Consider the following 21598-nt stretch of genomic DNA (forward strand, 5'->3'; position numbering starts at 1 on the left):
TATGTGCCTAGCTCACAGATTGTAAGTAATTATGGGAGGTCTGATTTCTCTCACTTTCTTTAATGAAAGCCAGGAATAAGGGCCCAGATGGTGGAAAACCTTGGCTCATGGAAAGGGTCAGTTACAACAATTTTGGTGGAATTACTCATGCTCTGCAGAGACTTTGAGCACAGCACAGGCATGCACACAGCACGACTTCTTAGAAACACCAGGATCTTCCTAAACCCTCAGCTGCACACTGACATGCAAACACACCAAATGTGAGATGGGACTTTTTGAGCTGTGATGGTGCTGGATAACAGCATTAAAATCCACTCTCTTCTAATTGACTGTAGCAAAACTTGGACCAGAAAATGAAGGCTAGTCAAGAAAAACTGAAGGGGTGTGTGTGTTTTATTACTTGTGCAGATCTGACATTGTGACATGAAGTAACCTAACTTCAAAGGATGAAACATTATTGCAAAGCATTGCATTGAGTATAACCATTTCCAGGCTATTATGCAAACCCAACTGAAATAATATTATGGGTACAGGATTATTCTTGTTCTCTATTAATCCCAAGAGGAAGAATGGTGTGACTTATTTTCTCATCCTGACAAATCATCTCAAGACACTGCTGAATCAGACTTGTTTGCAGCTTAAGAGGAAATATGTAAAAATGTTAAACTTCTATTACTAAGTTTGAGGATTCATTAACAGGAATGTAAAACTAAGCCTCATTTAAATCCCCTCATTGTTCACCATATAAATCCTTAGATTGTGTAGTTATGCTGGAATGAGGAAAAAAAAAAAAAGATTTAGAGGAGGTGACCTTCCCAGCTATTCGTTTCCAGGCAGTTTCCCTCCCAAGTTCCTGCACAATACAGCACTCTTCCCTGCAAATGTTTCAGGGGAAATGCTTTACTTGCATAAAGGCTGCAACTGTTCCCACTGAAGTGAAGCCGTAAAACTGTTACACTTGAACCAAAACCTGATAACAGCTTAATGGCATAAAGCAATATTTGGACTAAATTGAGCCTGATCATATCACTCTAAAGTTCTTTTCCAAGTTAAAAGGCTTTTATTTATAGTCTTTACTTACACCCAAGAGACTTTGACATATTTTAACTAACCTGCCTTCCTTGTCTTCTTAACCTTGGTCCCTTTCCAAAAAAAAAAAAAGATGTCATCTGACCACGAACAGGGTTTGATTTCCAGGAGCAGAATTAACCCACAACAAATCCCTTGTGTTTATTCACTGAGTGACGGTGCATGTTCTGGGGAGTGAGCTTAGCAAGTATTTCCTTGATGAAAGGGGTGGAGGGCAACAGGCTGCAGTTACCTTTCCTACCACAGCAACCACTTCCACAAAACAAATCTTTGAATCCCACCTATTCCAACTCTTCTGGTTTCACAGAGCCTGAGAGAGCAGACTGCAGCAAGACCCACCAGTGGGTTGGTGTCACTCCTACTGGGACTCACTGCATCTCCCCACACATCACCCCATGCTGACAGTCACCTCAGGCTGCTGCACTGCAGAAACATGGCTTCGATTATTCAACCCTGGCTACAAACACAAACTGGACAGAGCAAAGCATGTAATGCCCCAGAGGTCAGATACCACTGCAGCCACCACCACAGCCAAGGGGGCTAATGCAAGGACAACTCAGTAGACTTCAAAGAGGGTCAGTTCACCCTCTCTTTGACAGGAATGGAAAAAATAACATTTTTGTCTATGGTTAGGGAAAGAAATTGAAAACCAGCATTATATCAGGTTGAACAATGCCATGACCACAAAAATGCCTTTTCCTGTCTCTGAGGGTCTATTTTTTCACTTGTGTCCAAGAGTCTTTTCAATCAGATCTAGTGATGTGCCCCCAAGTGCCTCCTCTGCTCACAACACAGTTCATGTCTGCTCCAGACCTGGCTGGACCAGGCATGTGATGTGGGGATGGCATCACACAAGATGCTGCAGTCCCCAGATCCTGCACACACCTCAAGTGCCTGCAGCAGCATTACCCTGGAACCCTTTGTGCCTTCATTCTCCAAACACCCTTTCCACAGCTGCTATGTTGTCTGGGAAGGAGCAGGGGTGCCAGTTACCTCACTGTCAGGAGTATCTCACTACCTTAGCTTTGTTAGACCAAGAAATGGGAAAGGAGGCCCAGGCAGGTGATTCAAGCAAGCTCTTAGTGGTCCAGCAGCACATCCCTGGCTGTGGGAGGCAGCAGGGAGCAGGTGGGTCAAGCAGGGCAGTATCACTCTCCAGCAGAGCAGCTTTTGCTTGGCAGACACTGTTCTCCTCCCAGCTGCAGGCAGCCCACTGCTGGCTCCTCACCCTGTCACCACGTGCCAGGGCCAGCAGAAAGCACCCCCTTCTTCTCCAAGATCCTGGAAGAAGATGGTGGCTGGGGCATTGTGCAAGAGTAAATATTTACGTAGCCAGGGCCTTCCTTCCCCTGCCCTGTATTTTCTCCCCTTCTTAAAATGTCACAGATCAGCTGTTTCCATAATTGTGCAGGAAATGAGTTCCCTGCTGGCTGGCAGCTTAACACTCACGTGTGCTGGGTCTACTGTAGCTGCACCACTCACCTCTGCTGCTGGCCCCTGCATCCACCCTGAATCTTCAGAGGATATGGCCAGAGGGAAATGGGACAGTCAGGGACGTGGCCACAGAGCTGCCTGTGGCTGTGGCATCCTTCTCACAGCTGCAGCTCACAGGAGCCCCTATTCCCTGGGCCACGGGTCAGATCAGGATCCCAGGAGACCCGACATTCTGTTTATGCCCTTCAGAGCAAACATCCAACCCAGACTAACAGAGTTTCCTGCCTGCACACTCAGGAAATTCAGGCATATTTCAAGCTTGCGACGACTTCTTTGTTCTTTGGACAAAGCCTCGTTCACTGGAGATGTTGCTACAAGGATGATTATCTATAGGAGACTTCTTTTCCCAAGAGGAAATCTGCTAAACACACAAATCTGCATTTGCAGTGTTTTGTAGGAGGCGGGGTTAATACAGGAACATTCTTCCTTCTACTCCCCGCTCTAACGATTTAAATAGACCAGCCATGACGACACTGCCCACTGGGAATAGGCCCAAATGCCTTTCTCCTGTGCTCTGATGGTTTCACTCCTTGCCTGAGATGATACCAAACCACCTAGCATTTGGTGAGAAGAGTTGGAAGAATTTGGTGGGAATCACATCTAACAGTGCACTCAGAGAAAAAGTGAAGCGTGGCCCCCAGCATGAACACCAATAAAATCTCATCATGGGCAAACCAGGTTGTAAATGTTTTGCCTGTTCCAGGTCAGCCCTGTGCTGTTCAGAGCTCTGAATACAAGAAGCACCCTGCAAGCCTGAACTTGCTGATGCTTAGGATGTTAAAGCAGAAGGAATGTAATCTTCTGCTCTTTATTTAGAGGTGGCAAAACCCTGATAGAAAACGACATGGTGGAAGTGCTTAACTTCAGACCCACGGAAATTTGAGGGCAAACATTAATTACCTCAGTCCTGACATACAAGCCTGGGGCCTGTATTAGCACCTCTCTGAATGGAAGAAGCTCAAGAGGATTGAATTTCCCACTTCTAGGACTTACTTTCCTTTCCTCTTTTCTTCTACCTACCCCTCGTTTCCTCTTTCTAATTCCCACGTTATTTCCTTCTCTCTACCCCAGCTTTCCCTTTCAATGGGACTAAACTCTAAAAAAAGAAACCCCAAATGGGAGTAGACACTGCCATGGGTTATTAAATTACTGTGAAAATAGATTAACTTTGGCAAATCCCTGCCTGCAGTATCCCCTCACTCTGCTCCTGAGTATAAAGATCCCCTTATGAGTAGCAACAATGTTCATGAGAGCCTGGAAAAAGCTGCATTGTGGAGCAGGGAGGTCTGCATACACACTACACTGGAGAACATCACCACCTATAAAGCTCAATAGACAGAGAAAATAAAGTAGAAGAAATCAAGCAGCAAATTCCCAGGTTCATTGTTTGCAATCTACAGGAAAAAAAAATAATCACAACCTATTTTAAGCATGTGAGTGTATAAATAAATCAGCTGGCCCAGCCAAAAGGCAAAGTGGGCTGAAAACAGATTCAAACATAGGTCTAGACTATTACTTAGCTGTGAATTTCAGCTGGGCTCTTCTCTCCTGTATTGCCTAGGCAACTTAAATTTGAACACAACAAAGACAAGATTAGGTAGATAAGTAATATCCAGAGGGAATATCTAGAACCTGTGGGGCTGAAAAGCCATCTGAGTCCCTGGCAAGCTTGACTACTGTGTTAAAAAGCACTTTCATTGTATGAGCCATTTGTTGATGGATTGTGGGAAAAAGTCAGATTTCAGACCTGAGAGGAAGACAAGCAAACCCTTATATAAAGTCACCCTCTCCCCAGTCTGTGGGTTGAATGCAGAATGCTCTCAGACTTGCTACATACCACCCACTTTAGATTACAGACTTGTAGAGTTATTTTTAAAAAGTAATTATAGTAGTAGAGGCACACACTTCTGGAATGGCTGCCTGAGGAAACGACGAGCCCGATGCAGCTAAACTGCTTTTCAAGTCCATAATCGTGTTTATTTATTGCCTTTTAAAACAAGAATCAAAATCCAACTAATTTCTGAGTAAAAACATCTGTATGTTTCCCCAAGGAGTCCAGGCAGCTAGACAACACTGAAAACCTTCCCTGGCCCTTCAGACCTGCATCAAGCTGGAAAAAAAACCCCCAAAAACAACCAACCAAAAAACCCAAAAAACAAAACAAAAAAACACCACAAAAAAACCCCAAAACCCCATTAGGTGCGGCTTCAAGGAAACTCAAACCCAAATCCCTGTTCATTCATTGCTTTCCCTAGAAACTGGCTTGATCATTACAAAATCCTCATCAGGAGATTCAAGTAGTCTAATGAGAGGCACATCATGTTTTGCATATGTTGATTTTTGCCCAGAGGTGGTTTCTGGTTGAGCAAAACACGAGTTACTAACCTGTGTGGGAAGAGTGGGTTTACAAGTCTCAGAAAAAGATTCCATAGCTTTTTCCTATTCCAGCTCTTCATTTCAGCTGTCAGCTGGTGGATTATGGATTTGTATACTGAGAAAGGACTCAGAAGAGACTGGAGAACATGACCAGCTACTTGAGCAGATATAAGCACTACTTTTTTCCACTTTTTCTTCATTTGTAATGTAATCAGACCCTTCATTCATGCCCTATTAATGCCCAAAGACCTTCAGAAGGCCAGACCTGTGAAACACACTCAGCATGCCAAGCCAGCATCCCCTGCACTCCAGCCTGGGGGTTTCTTGCAGCTCCCTCCTCAGAGGGCAGCTCTCAGAGTTGGCTGGCCATGCCTTTTCCACAGCTCTTTCAATAGGCAGCAGCCTTAGGGCATCCTATGACCTCACACTTGACGACTTGTCTTTCAACTAGAAAACACTTAAACCCTAAAAATATCTCCACAGAGCCTAAAGAAAAGAATACGCCTGTTCCCCTGAAAATCATCAATCCTCTCTCCGCTTCCTCCCGACAGCCCCTGCTCTCCCTTCAAGCCCAGAGCCGACAGGAAATCCATTCTCCTCTGGTGAGAGACAGGAGATGAATTTTCCACAATAGCTCTCCTAGCAAGGCAGAAAATAGAAAGACACAATAGAAACTGTGAACTCAAACAATAGGAGCTGCTGAAGGGCAGCTCAGCAGAAGCTCTGCATCACCCAAGTCCTAAATAAGTTGGAGTGGAAAGAAGCCAAGGACCTGTTAGCTGTCTTGCTAACACAATATCCAGGCTCAAACATAAGTTGCTTTTAAACCTGGAAGCACTCTTTCTTTTCAGAGAAGGCAGGAAAATGTAAAACACGTATATTAAAATGAAATTGCACTGCATTATGGAATGACCCCAAAAAGATTTCCATAGCTCTTCAAGCCACGGTGGCATGGGTCACCTCTCCATCCTCTGTCAGCTCCTCAGAGATGGGGACAGAGGACTGCAATGCCTTATTGCAGGTGGTAGAAGGGGATGGGGGCAGAGCCCCTCTTTCTTCTGGGAGTTTCTTGCCTCATACTCAGAAAAGCACAGCAGAACATCTTGGCTGTTGATGTTACACAGGTAAGGCTCAGCAAACCAGACACCTGAGACTCTGTAGTGTGTGTATGCCTATTATGCCAGTAAGACCATCCCTGCATATTAAAGGAACACTGTTTCAAATAACTTAATTCATATTTTAATCTAAAACATAAGATGCGCCTTGATAAAGAGAATTTTAATCTCTCTTGGGTTTTTTAATCTTTATGCTACTTTTTGACTGGCTTTGAACTTCTGCAACGTTGTTCATTTCTGAGTAGGTCAGAAATCAAATTCTGAGGAATTCAAAATGACTCAAAAAAAAAAAATTTAATAGCTTACTAATAACTTGCTGCCCTGGCTCAGACTGATGAAGGACAGAGTAATCAAAAATTAAAGACAAATCTGAAATTTGCACATAATTTGCACATACAGCTAAGAATTAGGGCAGGGAATGCATTTCCTTTTAAATGCTCTGCTCACAACCAGCTCTCCACGGGAGAAAAGAGCCTGCAATAAAAATATATCCAAAAGTTCTAAGGCTCCTTTTTGGCCAGTGTGTGCCTTACAGTCATCAGCCCCTGCCTCCCAAGGTGGATGGAACAAATGCTGAAAGCACTTTCCATGCACTGTACCTGCTGAAATGCAGCACCTTTGACAAAATTATACGTGGCCAAATCCTGATTTTGCTGGTGCTAGTCCCGACTGGCACAGGTAGAACGTGCATGGCTGGATCTGAGGGTCACCGCGGTGCTGGCTGTGTGAACCCAACATATTCCCAACCCATCTCTGCCCCAGCACATGATCTCTGAACAAAACACTGCTGCTCCTCCTCTGGAGCAAAACAAAAGGTGAAAAGCTGGAATATGCAAAGGTGAGAGGGGAAAAAAAAAAAAAGAAACCAAAACCAAACGCTGCTCTCATCACCGTGGACAAAATTCTGCTGTTCAAACCTACTGAAGCCCTTTTTCCTCAGCTTCGTCTTATCCAAAAGTCAGCACTGGGAAGGGGAGGGGGGAAAGCCGAACCCAACACCTGCAAGCAGAGCCCCAAAGCAGACAGAGCACCTGGGATGCAGTTCATCGGCAGCTCTCCTTGCCCACCGCAGCCCGGCGGCGGCAGCAGCGCAGGTGAGGAAGGCGCCGGCCGGCACCGGGCTATTGCCCATCCTGCCGCACGGGGAAAGCGGGAGGCTCCGCGGCTCCCGGCACCGGGGCGGCGCCGGGACTGCGCCCGCCGAGCCGGCCCCGGCCTGCCCGCAGCGCTCCTGACTCACACCTGCTCTGCCGGCCGGCACTCGCTCCTGCCGCTGCGGAAACAGCCCGGCACCGCCGGCACAGCGCTCCAGGCACGGACCAGCTCACCCCGCCACACCCGCTGCTGCCGGCAGAGCAGCTCGACACTGTTTGGAGCAGAAACAGGGCCGGGATCGCACTGGCGCAGCGAGCTGTGCCGCCCTGAGCTTGCTGCTGCCCTGAAAACGCCTCAGCAGGCACACAGTGCCCCGGGAAAGGAGAAGGAGAAAGGAGAAAGAAGGAGAAGAAAGAAGGAGAAGAAAGAAGGAGAAGAAAGAAGGAGAAGGAGACCCCTGTGAGATGGTGCCAGGGTGTTTCTCTGCTCAGGGGCAAAGCAGGTCAGCGGAGCACAGCGAGGTGACAGCAGCTGGGTGACATCTCATCCCCCATGCTGGCATCCCTCCCAGCACCCTGGGATGCAGCCACCAAGCTACACTGGCAGCACACGCCCCAATATGGATAATTTCCTCTTTCCTCACCCTAGTCAAGGGAGGAGGAAAACCTGAGTGGGAAAAAGGAAGAGAGAAGGTGCCTCTCTGGTAGAGGCTCCAAGCTCCGGAGGCAGGGACTGGAGCTGGGCTGCAGTGTTGTTCCTGCTGCCTGACCGAGCTGGTAGGGCAGCCTGCACTGATCATCCTGCTCCCCTGGGACAGGACTCAGCTTCCCAAGAGTCAGGAAAACCAGACACACAGAGCAGTCCCCTCAAACAGGATGTCTCCCTCTCCAGGCAGTATGGAAGTTGCAGAGCAGACACCCACTGAGGATTTTCCCCTTCTGGCACATCCAAAGCAAAAACCTCCTGTTTCTTCAGCAGGGGTCAAAAGTTGTGTGAAGTCTGGCAGGGATCAAAGCTAGAATCTGTGTGGGAAGTGCAAGGGGCTGCCATCATCAGTGGCCAGCCCTCCATGCCATGGCAAACCCAAGCCTCTCTCCAAGGCAGGGATCTGCAGCCCAGCAGCCAGCATGACACAATGATTTCATGCCATGCAGCGTGTTTTCCCCAGGGCTGCACTTTGGAAGACACAGTGGAGCAAGAAGAGCTGACATCCCTCCAGCTTTGTCTCCAGATGGCTCTCCCACTTAGTGCCAAGAGAAATGGAAAACAATGCAAGCCCTGGAGCCTTGGGTCGACCACTGCAAAACTGTTAATCCCAGAGCTGTATCACTCTGTCTCTGCCATTCCATTTGCCACTGTGGTCTCCAGAAGCTCAGCAGATGAGTCTTCTCCTTCCAGCTGAAATTCCTTCATTAATTACCTCAAGATCCCTGAAAAAGGGAGCCCAAATCCATAAGCCCTTTTTTTTGCTGACGCAGATGTAAAAGTACCTGAACAGGGAGGGAACAAAACTACTCATCCACACTCCAGAGATCCTTCTTCAGATATGCAATAGGAGAGCTGATGGAGAAATCAGTGAAATGCAAATGGGCTCAACCAACAGCCACACTGGTGCATTCAGACAGCACTTTTTATCCATGTCTCCTTAGAGTAACAGTCTTTGCTCTAGACATGGGTTCTGCAGCAAATTTTATTCTAACTCTTTCAGAGTCTTTCTCCAAAGAAAAAAATTCATACCACCAGCTACAAAAATGCTCTCTGGCCAATCCACAGAGTTTCTTATGCAGTTTTCTTCTGCATAACCCAATCCCAATGAAGGATTTTTATTAAAAAACATTAAAAAGGGAAATCAGAGAGAAGAATGGAAAAACTCATGGGAAGAAGATAATATGAGGAAAGGAGACAAAAATATCACTTCTGCCCTCTCAATATGTTTTAAAAAAATCACAAAAAAAATTGAAGGCAAGGAAGTCACGCTCAAAAAGTAAAACAAAACTACAAAATTATCCACAGAACATTTTCTACAGTACTACCTGGCACTGTCTATAATTTCCTTGCACCTCTTCATGGCACTGAAAACTGAAGAGTGCTTATTTGTGTAAGGGAGAAGTGAGGATAAACACATTTGAAGAAAGAAATTGATGAAAATTAGATAAAGGTGTCAGGAGGAAAGAAGAACTGCACTTTCTGCTGCTGAACCCAGTATGGTCTCTCCTTGGGGGGCAAGGTTTATATTTTCCTTGGTTTCACAGGTAAAAGGTTTCCAACACAGTCAAGCACTAATTATTATTTCAGGAGAGCCCCAACAAACAGGAGTTGCAGGATGGAATATGCCAACTTCCTAAGCAGAGCTGATGGGGGGATTTGTCCTACTCTACAAGTAGCACAGCAAACCCCAGGCACTAAGAACACAGCATGCAGAGCCACTCCAGCTCAGCTGAATCAGGCCCACAACAAGCAAGCAGGACCATAACATCTTCATAAAGTAGGATTTAAGTGCAAACATCTGCCTTGCTATTTTTTAATTGAGGGAGTTTATAGCTAGATACTCGTTTCCGCAATGCACTGCTCCAGCTGCAGAAATGCCATGGGTATTCTAATTTTGGCAGCTAGTTTATTTAACAGGGTTTGACATTGTTTGACATTTAGCTGAGTCACCTTGTTCCTGGGTAAAGCAACAAGGGCTGTTCAGCAGTTCAACAAGAAAGAGGCAGAGATTCGATATCAAAAGTAGAACATATATCACAGAGATTTTAAATTAAATACAGCTGAGGTCTATTCTGTTCTGGCAGCTTCTCTCTTTGGGACACTAAGTCAACCCAAATGTTTTCCAGATCTAACTCTTCCCCTCCAGGACATGTGGCACTACCATCTCCCTCATGTTCCTGGAGGGTGGGAAGGGTAGGAAGTGTTGTAGTGGGCATATGGGGTTTATCTCACCCTCTGCAAGTATCACATACCCGTATATCAGGACACACAATCACTAAGATCTGCACAAAGGCTGAGGAGCAGCCACCTGCAGTCAGCCAACATCTTTCTAGGAGAAGATAAAACAGATATGCTGGTGACAGTCAATACAGGAGGAACAAATGCTGCCTGCAGACAGGATTTTGCTACAACACCTCATGTGAAGCCATCTGCACTGTACAGTGCTTTCAAGGACCTCAGAATGCTTTCCAGTAAGAAAAGCAGGCCAGCAGTATCCATTCTTATCACAAAGAGGTTTCATAAAGTGATTTGGCTATGAGTTTGTTGGTGGTACAGTAAAAAGAGAGACCGCTCTTAGACTTCTTATCCTAGATAGGAAATGGATGGCAACACCACCTTCTTCTGGCTACAAAGTCTGGATGCAGCACAGAGCACAGCAAACCCTGAGCCTGGGACTGCCCTCCACAAGGTCTGTGGAGGCTGCCAAGACAGTACCAGGCAGCTGTGATGCCCTGCTGTGGCTCTGATACTTGTGTCATGTATTTGTGCTGCTGGTTTTTAAGTCCCTACTCCCCAATAACCTTAGAGCTGTGCTCACCACACACCTGGAGCAGCTGCTTTGCCTGCAAATAGTGTTAGGGACCACAGCATGCTCCTGGAGAGGACTAAGCCCTCCCATCCCAGCTTCTCTTCACAGACCTTATGGGAATTGCTGGGATCTCCTTTTCATAGCAAGAGACAGAACAGACCTTTTAACAGGCTGAAAATACTCCATTTATCCTGGCAGGCAGTGCAGCAAGCCAAACTTAAAGCCAGCAGCCAGAATCGTGCAGTCAGACAATAGGGAGCTGGCCAGAGCCAGCTCTCTCAAGAGCATGCTGTGGTCTGGCTCATCTCCCCCATGCCACCCCTGCAGCTGCTGCTGGAACAAGCTGTGTAGAAGTGTGTGCTGTTACCCTGAGGACAGGATATCCAACATGTTCATGCCCTCTATGAAAGGTATCAGAGGGACAGTGGCTCAGGCTAAAAGGATAAGTAAATATCTTCTTTTCCAGCACTGCAGAAATTCCTATTTGCACTTAACCTTCCTTCAGTTTCCTTTCTATTGCAGGGGCAACTCCAGTTATTCATTCCTTATTGTACAGTAACAGTGTCTGCAGAGCCACAGCATCTAGAAATGACAAAGACTGACTCTGGTCCCCAGTGGTATTTCAAATGGTGGCTGGAACTCAGGTTGCCTGGTTGCACTCCAAAGACACATCAAATCCCTTTGTGTAACAGGGCATGAGCCAGCCTGAATCTGAACAGCTGATGCAAGATCCCCTGAGAGCCCTAAACACCATGCCAGCTTTTTTAGGAGGTGGTGCAGGTCTGGTATCACAAGGGTGGGTCTATGAGCTCCCAGGGAAAAGGCATTTATAAGAATGGTCACAAAAATACTAAAGACAGTAGCCAGGGAACTGCAGTCTCCAGCTGCTCTCAGCCACCTTATTTAGGGCTTTCCCCACAGCATTACCTGGCAGAAAAGGAATGATTCTTTGCTTGGGATCTTTCTGGCCTCCTTCAATAGGGAACTTGTCCAGAAGCTGCATCTGCAAAGGAAGCACAACAAACATATTAGGGGGAAACATGGACCATCTGCATAGGGACCAGAAATTTCTTGGTTTGTGTGTGGTTTAAGACAAAAGCAACTGCAGGAATTACTTTGCCTTGTTGGAGGGGAGCCTGTACTTAAAAAGGTATGATACAGTTCACTCCAAGAAAGGGAGGGCAAGTTTCTGGCAGCACAAAGGAGCTGGGACAGGGCCCAGGCAGACAGCTGAGCCTGGCCTTGCTGTCATTCTAAAATTAGGCTCCCAGTTTCTGCTACAAAACACACGCCTTGTCTCTAATACACAATGCTGGTGGAGCAGCAGGTTGTACCTGTCCATCTGACAGACCACCCTCCTGGTTAAAATGCAGTTCAAGCAGCCAGATTAAGGCATATATAATAAAACACCTTTTCTGCTTTTATGACAGAGCCAGAAAGACCCACTGCCCTGGTCCAGTAAGAAAGAGCTCCTGTTTTTCCAGGGAGACAGAGATGGGGTTTTGGGGAATATCTTCCACCCCAGTCCCTACATGGAGGACAGCAAGCAAGGAGGCCTCAGAGAGCAAAGCTTCCCACAGAACACCAGCCCCACAAATGGCATTGAAGCACAGCTCAAGCTGGGTGTGCTCTCAGCCCAGTACTCCTTAGCACAGCCTAGGAAAGCTGCATGCTGATCAGACATTCCTAAAGGAGCCCTACAATATGTCCTTGGATGGTGGCACCTGATGGACAAGTGCCACTGAGGCTGAAGACCAGCTGAAAGGCCACAGACAGAAAGGTGCACCTGCCCTAGTGACACCTCCATGGACTTGCCCAAAAAAGACCAACTCCAGTCCAGCCCTGCCAGAGCCTCTCACCTCTCCCATTCACCCTCTGCTACCTTTCATTCTCAATCAGCACATGGTGCTACCAAGACAGGGACCCAAATCCCCACATTCTGTTTCATTTCTCCCCGTGTTTCCTATGCATGATGTCTGTGTGATGCTCCATGTCCCCTCCCTACTCAGAAGCCCTGGCTCCCTCGGGCAGGGGGAACTCCAAAGCTCCTGCCAGCCCCAGGGCTCCTTTCCAACAGACCAGGAGAGACATCTTTCAACTCACAGTCCACAGCCCCTGTGATCTCTGAGCAAGGCAAGGAAGGAAAAGCAAGCAGTTGTGTTACTTGTCCTTGCAGAACCCCTATCTCCTCACCTCAACTGGATCTACAGCTCAACACAAATACACAAAGTGGCAGCAAGAGCTGGGGGAAGGGAGGGGACACTTGTCAATCAGCATTTAATCTCATCAGTGCTAAGAGTCCAACAGGGAGCCTGTGCAAGTTAACAGTGGTTTTGCTAACTCGACAGATTTCCTTTTAAAAATATTTTTCTGCTAACTTGGGGAAAAAACAGTCAGATATTTTTTATTATTTTTTACTGGTTTTGTTTTAAGCACGCAGAATCCTTCTCCCCTTCCACCGCACACATCATCTCCAGCATTTTCACCATATGGCACAGCAAACCAAGATCAAGAGAAAACTCAGGAGTAGAAGGAACATCTGTGCAGGAGAAGAACTTAAAAGATCCCACATGTTTCCCCATCAGGGAGTCAGACTGGTAAATAAATACACCATAGCTTTGCAGATTGTTAGCTAACTCACTTTTCTGCTTACAGAGACACTTTTTTAATTGAAAATGGGAAATTTTATTTTCTTGTAGGTAGAGCTCTGGGTTTCTGAGGTCAGGCATGGGCAGGAGCTTCCTTCAAAGAAGAGGAAAAAAAAAATGAGGGGGAGGGAATCCCCACCTACTGACTTGAAGTTTCTCTGTTGCTACACTTTTAGGCAGGAAGGCAATTCTCACTTTACTACACGGTGACTGATGGAAGCTGGAACTGATACAGTCAAATTCCCAGGGTTGTTCTTGGAGTTAGATTAGCTTGGCTAATACAAGCCTTTTTTACCACATCAAGAGAACCACAACGTGTATAACTTAGTGCTATTTATCCAAAGGGTGGATATCAGCAAAATAGATACAATAAACTGAAGCTGGAAGAATTTGGCTAAACCTTCCTAGACTACACTTTCCACCCCAGCTCTTGCCTCCACTGGGAAGGTCTGGATGGCAGGGAGCTGGGGGAGGCAGGGAAGTCACGGATCCTTCAGGATGTTGAAGTCAAACAAAGTGCAGCAGAAGCAGGGAGCCTTCCTCAGCACTTTCCTACACTCAGTTCTGCCATTCAAAGCCAGTGCAAGTTGGAGCTAAAGTCCTAGAAAAGCAGGATTCTGTATCCTCCCACCCATAGACAAGGATGCAAAGTGGAAGATGAGGAAGAGATGTATACAGGAGAAAAAAACATCAGTGGATCTGAATGAAATATCCAAAATCTTCTGAAGATGATGGAGTACCCAAGCCAATGCCTAACATTCCCACTCAGGCTATCTCTGGTAAGAGGAGACAAAGGGAAGAGCTGGGAATGAAGAAAATTTAGGGTTGAACTACCAAAACTCCTCCTGGTAGGCACAGCCCTTTCCTCACATGATTAACAGACAAAGACCAATAAACAGATTTTCAGTTCTCTTAATTAAATGTCTGCAGAGCATCTGAAAGTCGAAAACTCTTTTGTCTGTCACAAATGTCTTTCCATTAAAGGAAGTTATTCTTGTTATAACTGCAAATGTACATGATTGATGAAAAAAAAGCTTTTACTTAATGCCCCAGTTTGTTCTGCTCGGACATGGGCAGTCTCCACAAGTTGTTGCTCATATCTTTGATATGTGGCAGTTAACTTAGAGATAAAGTTTGCTAAATCAGAAAGCAATTCTGTCACCTGGAGGAAAATCATTCCAGTATGAAGGCAAAGAAGGGAAGTCAGGATGAAGAGTCCCAAAGAGCTGAATTAGGGATGTAGCTGGCTTTGGGCAGGTAGGAAAACACAGCTGGGCAATGCATTTTGTCAAAACTGGAGGAGCTCAGTTCATCTGCTTACAACGAGGAAGAGCCTCCTACTGCATGACTGGTGTGGTGAGCAGAAGGAAACCTGTTCCCATGTCCCTGTTTCACAGGGTGGAGGATCCGCTGGAAACAGGGAGGGTGTATGGAAACCAGGAAGTGAGCTTTCCATCCATCCAGGCAGCATGTCTGGAGTCAGGCTGAACAAACACATCCCACTCTCATTTCTGGCACAACAGATACATGTCCACAAATAACTCACCACCAAAACTGCCTCTCCAGTCTGTCTCTCCAAACTGCTCTGGGTTTGCTGACATCTTTCCTACTGAAATTCTGCACAGCCCTGATTTCTGTTCCAAGCACCTTCCTTCTTGCTTCTGCCTAAAACTCCTTTAGAAGACCTGCTATAAAACTCTGTGGTCCAGATTATGACTTTCTTGCAGTGGTCAGCAAATAACCATCAATTAATCTCATTAACAATCAGCAACTCACATGAGTAATTCCCTTGCTCATTAAAAAGAGAGTGGACTCAAGAGCACTGGCCTGCTCCACTCTTTTCTATTTGTACATAATCATGAAATCACTTGACTTGCAAGAAGGAAATAGGAAGATTTCAGAGTATCAACTCAACCACTTCTCCAGGCATCTTCTTTCTCATGTCTCCTGCTTTAAGCCACCTTTATTTAAAATGCAAACACACCATGAAGAGAGAGCCACTCCTGCACACAAGAGCCATTTGGGTTTGCCAGGTAACAGCATCTTTGGTCATTTCATCTCAGCTCTGCTGTGAAAACAAGATTCTGCCCTTATCTGCCTTACAATGGTAGTACCTGGTTAAAAATCTTAATAAAGAAAAACAAGCACCCTTTGAGATGCTACAAGTAGCATCTCTGAGGATGAGAAGCCAAGCAGCTTCCTGATTATTTACTTACCACATTTACCTATCTTGGTTAAATTTTCATGAAACAACATTTCTTTCTGCTGCAGACATAAGGACTTACAGCACCCAAGACAAAGAGGCAACTTCTCTTTTGAAGGAGAGGTTTTTACTCTGCTACAAACCAACCAGTGCAGGGGGCATGAACATATAAACTGTTCAATGGCTTGACTCTGTGGCAATTGTCAGTGGGAACTTTGTTCCTGGTTTGCTTTTGAGGTTTTGGAAGTTTGTGTCCAAATCCAATTCCCTAAAATAACCCCACTGAGACAATCACCTGACCTCCACCTATGCCTTATACCACAGACTATAGATGGGCTCCTGCTGGGCTGTTGGTTCCTCCCCTTCCTTCCTTGCAGCAGTTTTAATTCCTCTGGTTAGAAAAATTAAGTTCTCCTCTTAAAATGAGCAAATGAGGACACCCACATAACCTCTTAATGTGGAAATCTTTCTGGTGCCTTTTCAAGTGGATGCAGGTTTGCCACGTGCACAGATAAAAATCAAAGCTCCACAGGAGGTCAGCACTGCAGTCACAGGGAGATTTATTTATAACACAAAGATCCTGAGATGACTTTCATGCAAGCCCCTCACTTTGGCAAGCAAAATGAGATCCACTGCTGCAAAATGATAAAGGACTCTGACCTAAAGAGAATTAAGGGTTCCTCTCTCCCTTTCCAGGGTATAATTTACTTGTGTCCCAGAGAAAGAGCAGTTGAAGAATCAAGCCATGACCAAGGGCAGCAGAGTTTTTGCAAGGTGCCCCTAGAAATCCCAGTCTACCACTTTAATCTTAGCCACTCAGCTGGCCCCAAGACTACAGTTCTTCCCACATTAAATGCCAAGAGACACATCAGCTTCCCTTTTTCCAAAGGGAAAATCATCAGAAAATGCATTTTTCATTAAAAATGAGGTAAGCTGACAATAACTTTAATTTAGACACTGATGTACTTGAAAGGTAAAGTATATGAGGACAGTCAGGCATCAGGCACATCCCTTCTCACAAAGTCTGATCTCAGAGCCCCAGGAGAAAAAAAGAGCTACAGCCAACTGGGAGATGAGGAAGAGGAGAGGAGGCTGCATGCACACTTCTGAGAGTCTGCCAAAGAAACTGGAAGAAAAGCAAAGATACTGCCAGATACTGAAACTAGTGATGATGGAACTCACTCCCCAGCAAGAGGGGTTAAGGGCATCTGCAAATCAGAAAAGACTGAAAGTCTCTAATACAGATAACACATGTTTAGATGAGAAGGAGAGGTATGATACCAGAATAGGAGCTATTAATTAAACCCCTGAGGAGCTGCAGTAATTTCCTTTCATTTCCAAGTTGGAAACCAGCTGTGATGCTTGCTGATGGGACTGATGGTTTTAGCATCATCAGCTATATTTTGAATTATAAACCATGTGATTTGCAAGAAAGAGAGTGGCCAGGATGGGTTTGAATGCTGTAATCTGCCAGTTTTCCAGTGGATAGACCTCTCAGGTCCTTTCTCTGGTTTTGCATCTGCAAATTGTGAGACAGATCTCAGGTAGGTGGTGTGAGTTTTAATCAAGAGACATTAAAGGCTGTAAGCCCTATGCTGCAGAGCAGGAGTCAGAGAAACTACACTCATCTAAACCCAGCAGGACAGAAGAGAATGGAAGTAGTATTATTGGTCATTTTCAGATAGGATTATCCTCTCATTTGTGCCCTTGTCCATCTACAGCATATTCCAATTCCTGGTTAACCAGGGAATCCAAAGGGGTCTTTCACTCAAGAAAGATGGTTGCCTACCATTTCCAGAAAATGGATCTCATGCTGCTAGGTAATATATCAACATCTAAATGTCAGCAGGTGAAAACAAGCAAGAGAGTGGAGAACACAAGAGACCATCTCCACAGATTCACCTTCTACATGCTGGTCTGGAGAAGATAATTTTTTCAATTGTTTGGTTTTAGAATAGGTGTTCTGCTAAGGTAAATCAGTGGAGCATCCATGACATCATTTACAACCATACCTGCAGAAATCAAGGACAGAAGGAGATACATGGCAGGGAATGAAACTTCTGCTGCTGGGGCAGATCCCTCCACAGTACACAGCTGTTAGAAAACTTTCTCTAGATTTCTCTTGAACTTCTTTTTATTTCTCCTCTGCTTCACCCTCTCACAGGAACAACAAACCAATTCACTCTCACAGACACAAGAGAGCAGGAGGCCTGCTTAACTCCCACCCCTTCAAAATTGGCCAGAGCAGAGATGTTCTTGAGCATAACACCAACTAAGAAAAATTTGCAAAAGATCTTTGGGTGAGGATGTGGAACAGACTGAGCCCAGGGGAGTTCATCTGTTAGCCACTCACACACAGAACTGACATCTTACACAGCAGAAGGACATGGAACTCCATCTCTTCCTAAAGCAGAAATTTGTTCCTCAATGCAGCAGGAATAACTACATCAGGCAGCCAGTGACACTGGCTCCCTTGTGGTGTTACACGATGCCACAGCATGCAAGAGAAATATAATAATTCAATCCTTGAGAAGCAGCAGCAACTGCTTTCCTTCTATTTTGAAAGAAAAAAAAATTACAGCAAAAAGCCATCCAGATAACCAGCTGACACGCCTGACAATTACAGCATTATAGGATATGTTCTGAATTAAACATAGTGCAATCCATGAGAAAGTCAAACAAAAGCAGGAAAATGCATATAAAATACAGAGAACAGACATTTACAGCATGGTGTAATCCTCAAAGGGAAAATGCAGGGAAAGGGAAAATTTTCTCAGGTCCAAAAATTTCCACAAGAAACCTTGGAAATCTTACAAACCTCTCAGTATGCAACTAAAACAGCCAGGGGAGGAGAAGGCAGGGAGCAGAGACTGGGGGTCTTTCCCCAACACAATCCATCAAAAGAGGGAATGCTGTTTCCCAGTATTTTTCATCAAGAAATGCAGCTTTCTCTGAAGGCTCCACAGAACCAGCCCAGCGTTTGTGGCTAACACAGCCTGGCAAAACATTCTGAGGTGCTGGTTTGGGGTGACAGAGGCACTTGGTGCATCTCTGAAGAGCTTCTCAGAAAGCCCACACTGTCCTTTCACAGAGCAGCTATTGAAGTCTCCTGCCAGAAGCATTTTCTTTCCCCAGTGCTAAATTAAACTGGCCTCATCCAACTTAACCACACTGGAAGATGCTTGGACAAAGGCCACTTCATGCTTTTCCATCTATCCATGGTGATTATATGCCCCCTGTTACTCTGGTATCTACAGAGGATTTCTCCCAACAGCATCCCTGGAAAGTAAGGCCATACAACAATGCCTGTTTTAGAGAGATGAATGCTGCAGTTATGTGGACCACAGGGTCATGCAGAGATGTCAGAGCTATGCTCATGCCATGTCCCATAAGGTCAATTAGCTTTTGGGGAAGGCTCAAAATTTTGTGATAGGGTGCAAGCAATTTGCTGGATTTTTTTCCAGAGGTGGCACATCCAGAGCCAGCTCAGGTGCTCAGGCTGTCAACTTAGGCATGTTCTAAAAGACTCACTGCAGAACACAGTGAAAATCCTATCTGGAAAAAGAGCTAACTTCAAAAGAAGAGCATCTTTCCTTACATCCTTATCCTTAGAAAACCCCAAAGTGTTCTTTCAGGATGCACATAAGCAGCAGGAGACCAGCATGTCCCAGTGAGAGACACTGCAGTAACAGTGCCCTTGGACACTCAGCTCTGGCCTTCAGACAGCAGAGCTGCATCTGACAGCCCTGTCAGAGCAGAGGTTCCAGTTTTAAACACAAGGGCAAGTCTAAGAGCTTCTCTGAAAGGGAGCAAAGCACCAAGGTCACTTCCATTAATCACTGCTTCCTACATCATCTGGGCATTTAAAAAAAGTATTTATTCTCCATCCTTCTTTAAATTTCAACCCTTTCAAGCCAATGATTGAAATACAGTATAGCCCCACTAAGACTTTAGGGCTTATCAGTTCACTAACTTTACCAAGCCACTCTAAAGGCCTCACAATGTAAAAACTGAGAGTGCCAGCCCTAAATTCATTCAAGTAGGAGCAGCTCAACTCAGCTTAGACCAGCACAAAGGCTGGATGGATGGACTGACAGGAGGCTGCAGGATTCTGAAAAACCCTCCGATTCTTAAAAAAAGCCCTGGCAGCAGCATCCAACACTACATTGCAGCTGAAAGCTGGGTGCTTGAGGAGGCATCCCAAAAGCAGCACAGGGGCCACTAGCAGTGTACTAGTATTAATTGCATCCTTACTGCTAGCAAAAACACACACCAAATATTGTCAGCATGATGTACAAGCTGGTTTGGTTTCACCCCTGTTTTGTTCAGTGCTGTCAGATCATCCAGGGAACCAAACTCCTGCTCTGCTCTGTAACAGGGCAGGTTGAGGATGCCATGCTGTGGCAACAGGGGCTGGCCCTTCACTAATGGGTCCCCTTGTTTGCCAGTGTGACTCCTCCTGGGTTTGGGCAGTCCCTAAAAAGAATCTCAAGAGCTAATGACATTGGTCATGCAATTCCTTCTTCTACCCTTCCTTACTCCTCTCTCATAAATAGATAACAGTGGATTTTCATGGGTGTTTTAGGCAGGGACTACCCATAGAGCCAGACCTCATCTTTGCAAACTGATTTTGTCTGAACTGGTGCAAAGCCTGGCACAGAAACTCTCTGAAGCCAAATTTATGCATTGGATGGTTATTGAACTTCCACCCACAGAATTCATCCTTAGAGAGTCTTCTAAGTTGCTCACACAGTGCTGACATAAAGACATCCTGTTAAAAACACACCCTCATTTAAATTGGTAGAGTTTTGTGAGTCTGCAACAGTACTTCCCTGCTCCCACTGCTAAGAGAGAGATGAGACTTTAGCTCCAAGTGTATGAAACTTAATCCCTCTGTTTTCATAATCTACATCTTCTCTACAGCCTGTTAGCTTTGCTTGATATATTGTCCCCTGGAAACCATGAGTAACTCCAATATTGGAAACAGAAACAATAGCTCTGAACACAATGGTACAAACTCCTTCTGAAATGGTATCTACTCATCTCTGTAGGACACTTCTCATAGCTCTGGGGAGAGCATCTGCCAGAGGAGAGCAACAGCCCAGTGCAGCACAATGAGGAAACTGTGCCAAGCACAACATAACCACAGGTTTTAACTCCACATTGGGAGGAGACTCCTCTGTCTTCTTTTCTTCCTCTCTCCCTACCTCCAAGCCCCAAGATGTTTTGCCTGTGTATCTGTTTCCAAACGTGTATCTCATCTTTGGGGGGAATTTAGAAAGGAGTACAGACAACAAATCTCACCACCTGAGTGGGCAGAGAGCTGCACAGATGTTACAGACACCTTGCTGCAGGTCTCCAGGGAGGTAACAAGCAGCCAGCAGGACAGGAGGGTTCCAAGAGCTTGAGGGCAGTGCCAGCTTTACACTCCAGCCCCAGCATGGGCCCTGCAGCTCAGGCCCTGCCCAGCCTTGGGTGCTGTGCTGGCATCTCCCCAGGATGCTCATGTGGCACACAGGGACAGCAGAGGTGGTCAGTACCTTGGAAGGGCAGATTCCAAAAGCATTAGCTGTCCAACTGGGCTTGCAATGCAGGGAGGAAAGGATTTACACTTACATATAGAATACAATGTGAGAACAAACCTAGATTTGCAACAATCTGTCTTTACTGGTGCCTACTGTAATGGCATCTCAGAGATTGGTTTCTCTCTGTAAATTTATTTCTGGACAGGGAGGACAAAGCTCATGGGTATCAAAAATCTGTTTTAAAGAGCCCTCCCATTGCCAGCACAGTCACACAACACAGGCACCTGAGCTGCACAGTCAGACCCACACCAGCTCCTTCTGATCCCTGCCCCAACATGCAGCATGGACAACTCTCCCTCTTTAAAAGCAAAAGGGAAATTTGGATAACATCTGAGCTCATCAAGTCCATGCCCAGAAGGAGAATTCCAGAAGATCTGGGACCAGAACTTCCCAAAGGACCCAGCACCCTAAGAAGGGAGGCTAGGACTGAAATTTTGTTTTTGTAAGTACAAGTCTGCCTGAGGACTTTCATTAAT

The 21598-nt window shown here is 45.7% G+C and overlaps 1 protein-coding gene across 3 annotated transcripts in view; it reads right to left on the bottom strand.

Moving 5' to 3' along the window:
• The window catches only part of SH3PXD2A (SH3 and PX domains 2A), a 246181-nt gene that overhangs the window by 165968 nt on the left and 58615 nt on the right, over positions 1–21598 (bottom strand). For all 3 annotated transcript variants that reach the window (XM_079312063.1, XM_079312062.1, XM_079312064.1), the window contains one exon: positions 11614–11689. In XM_079312063.1, coding sequence (XP_079168189.1) covers positions 11614–11689 — 76 coding nt within the window. The remainder of the gene's footprint in view (positions 1–11613; positions 11690–21598) is intronic.

The sequence above is a fragment of the Erithacus rubecula genome (genome assembly GCF_903797595.1).
Source record: "Erithacus rubecula genome assembly, chromosome: 9".
Taxonomy (NCBI): domain Eukaryota; kingdom Metazoa; phylum Chordata; class Aves; order Passeriformes; family Muscicapidae; genus Erithacus; species Erithacus rubecula.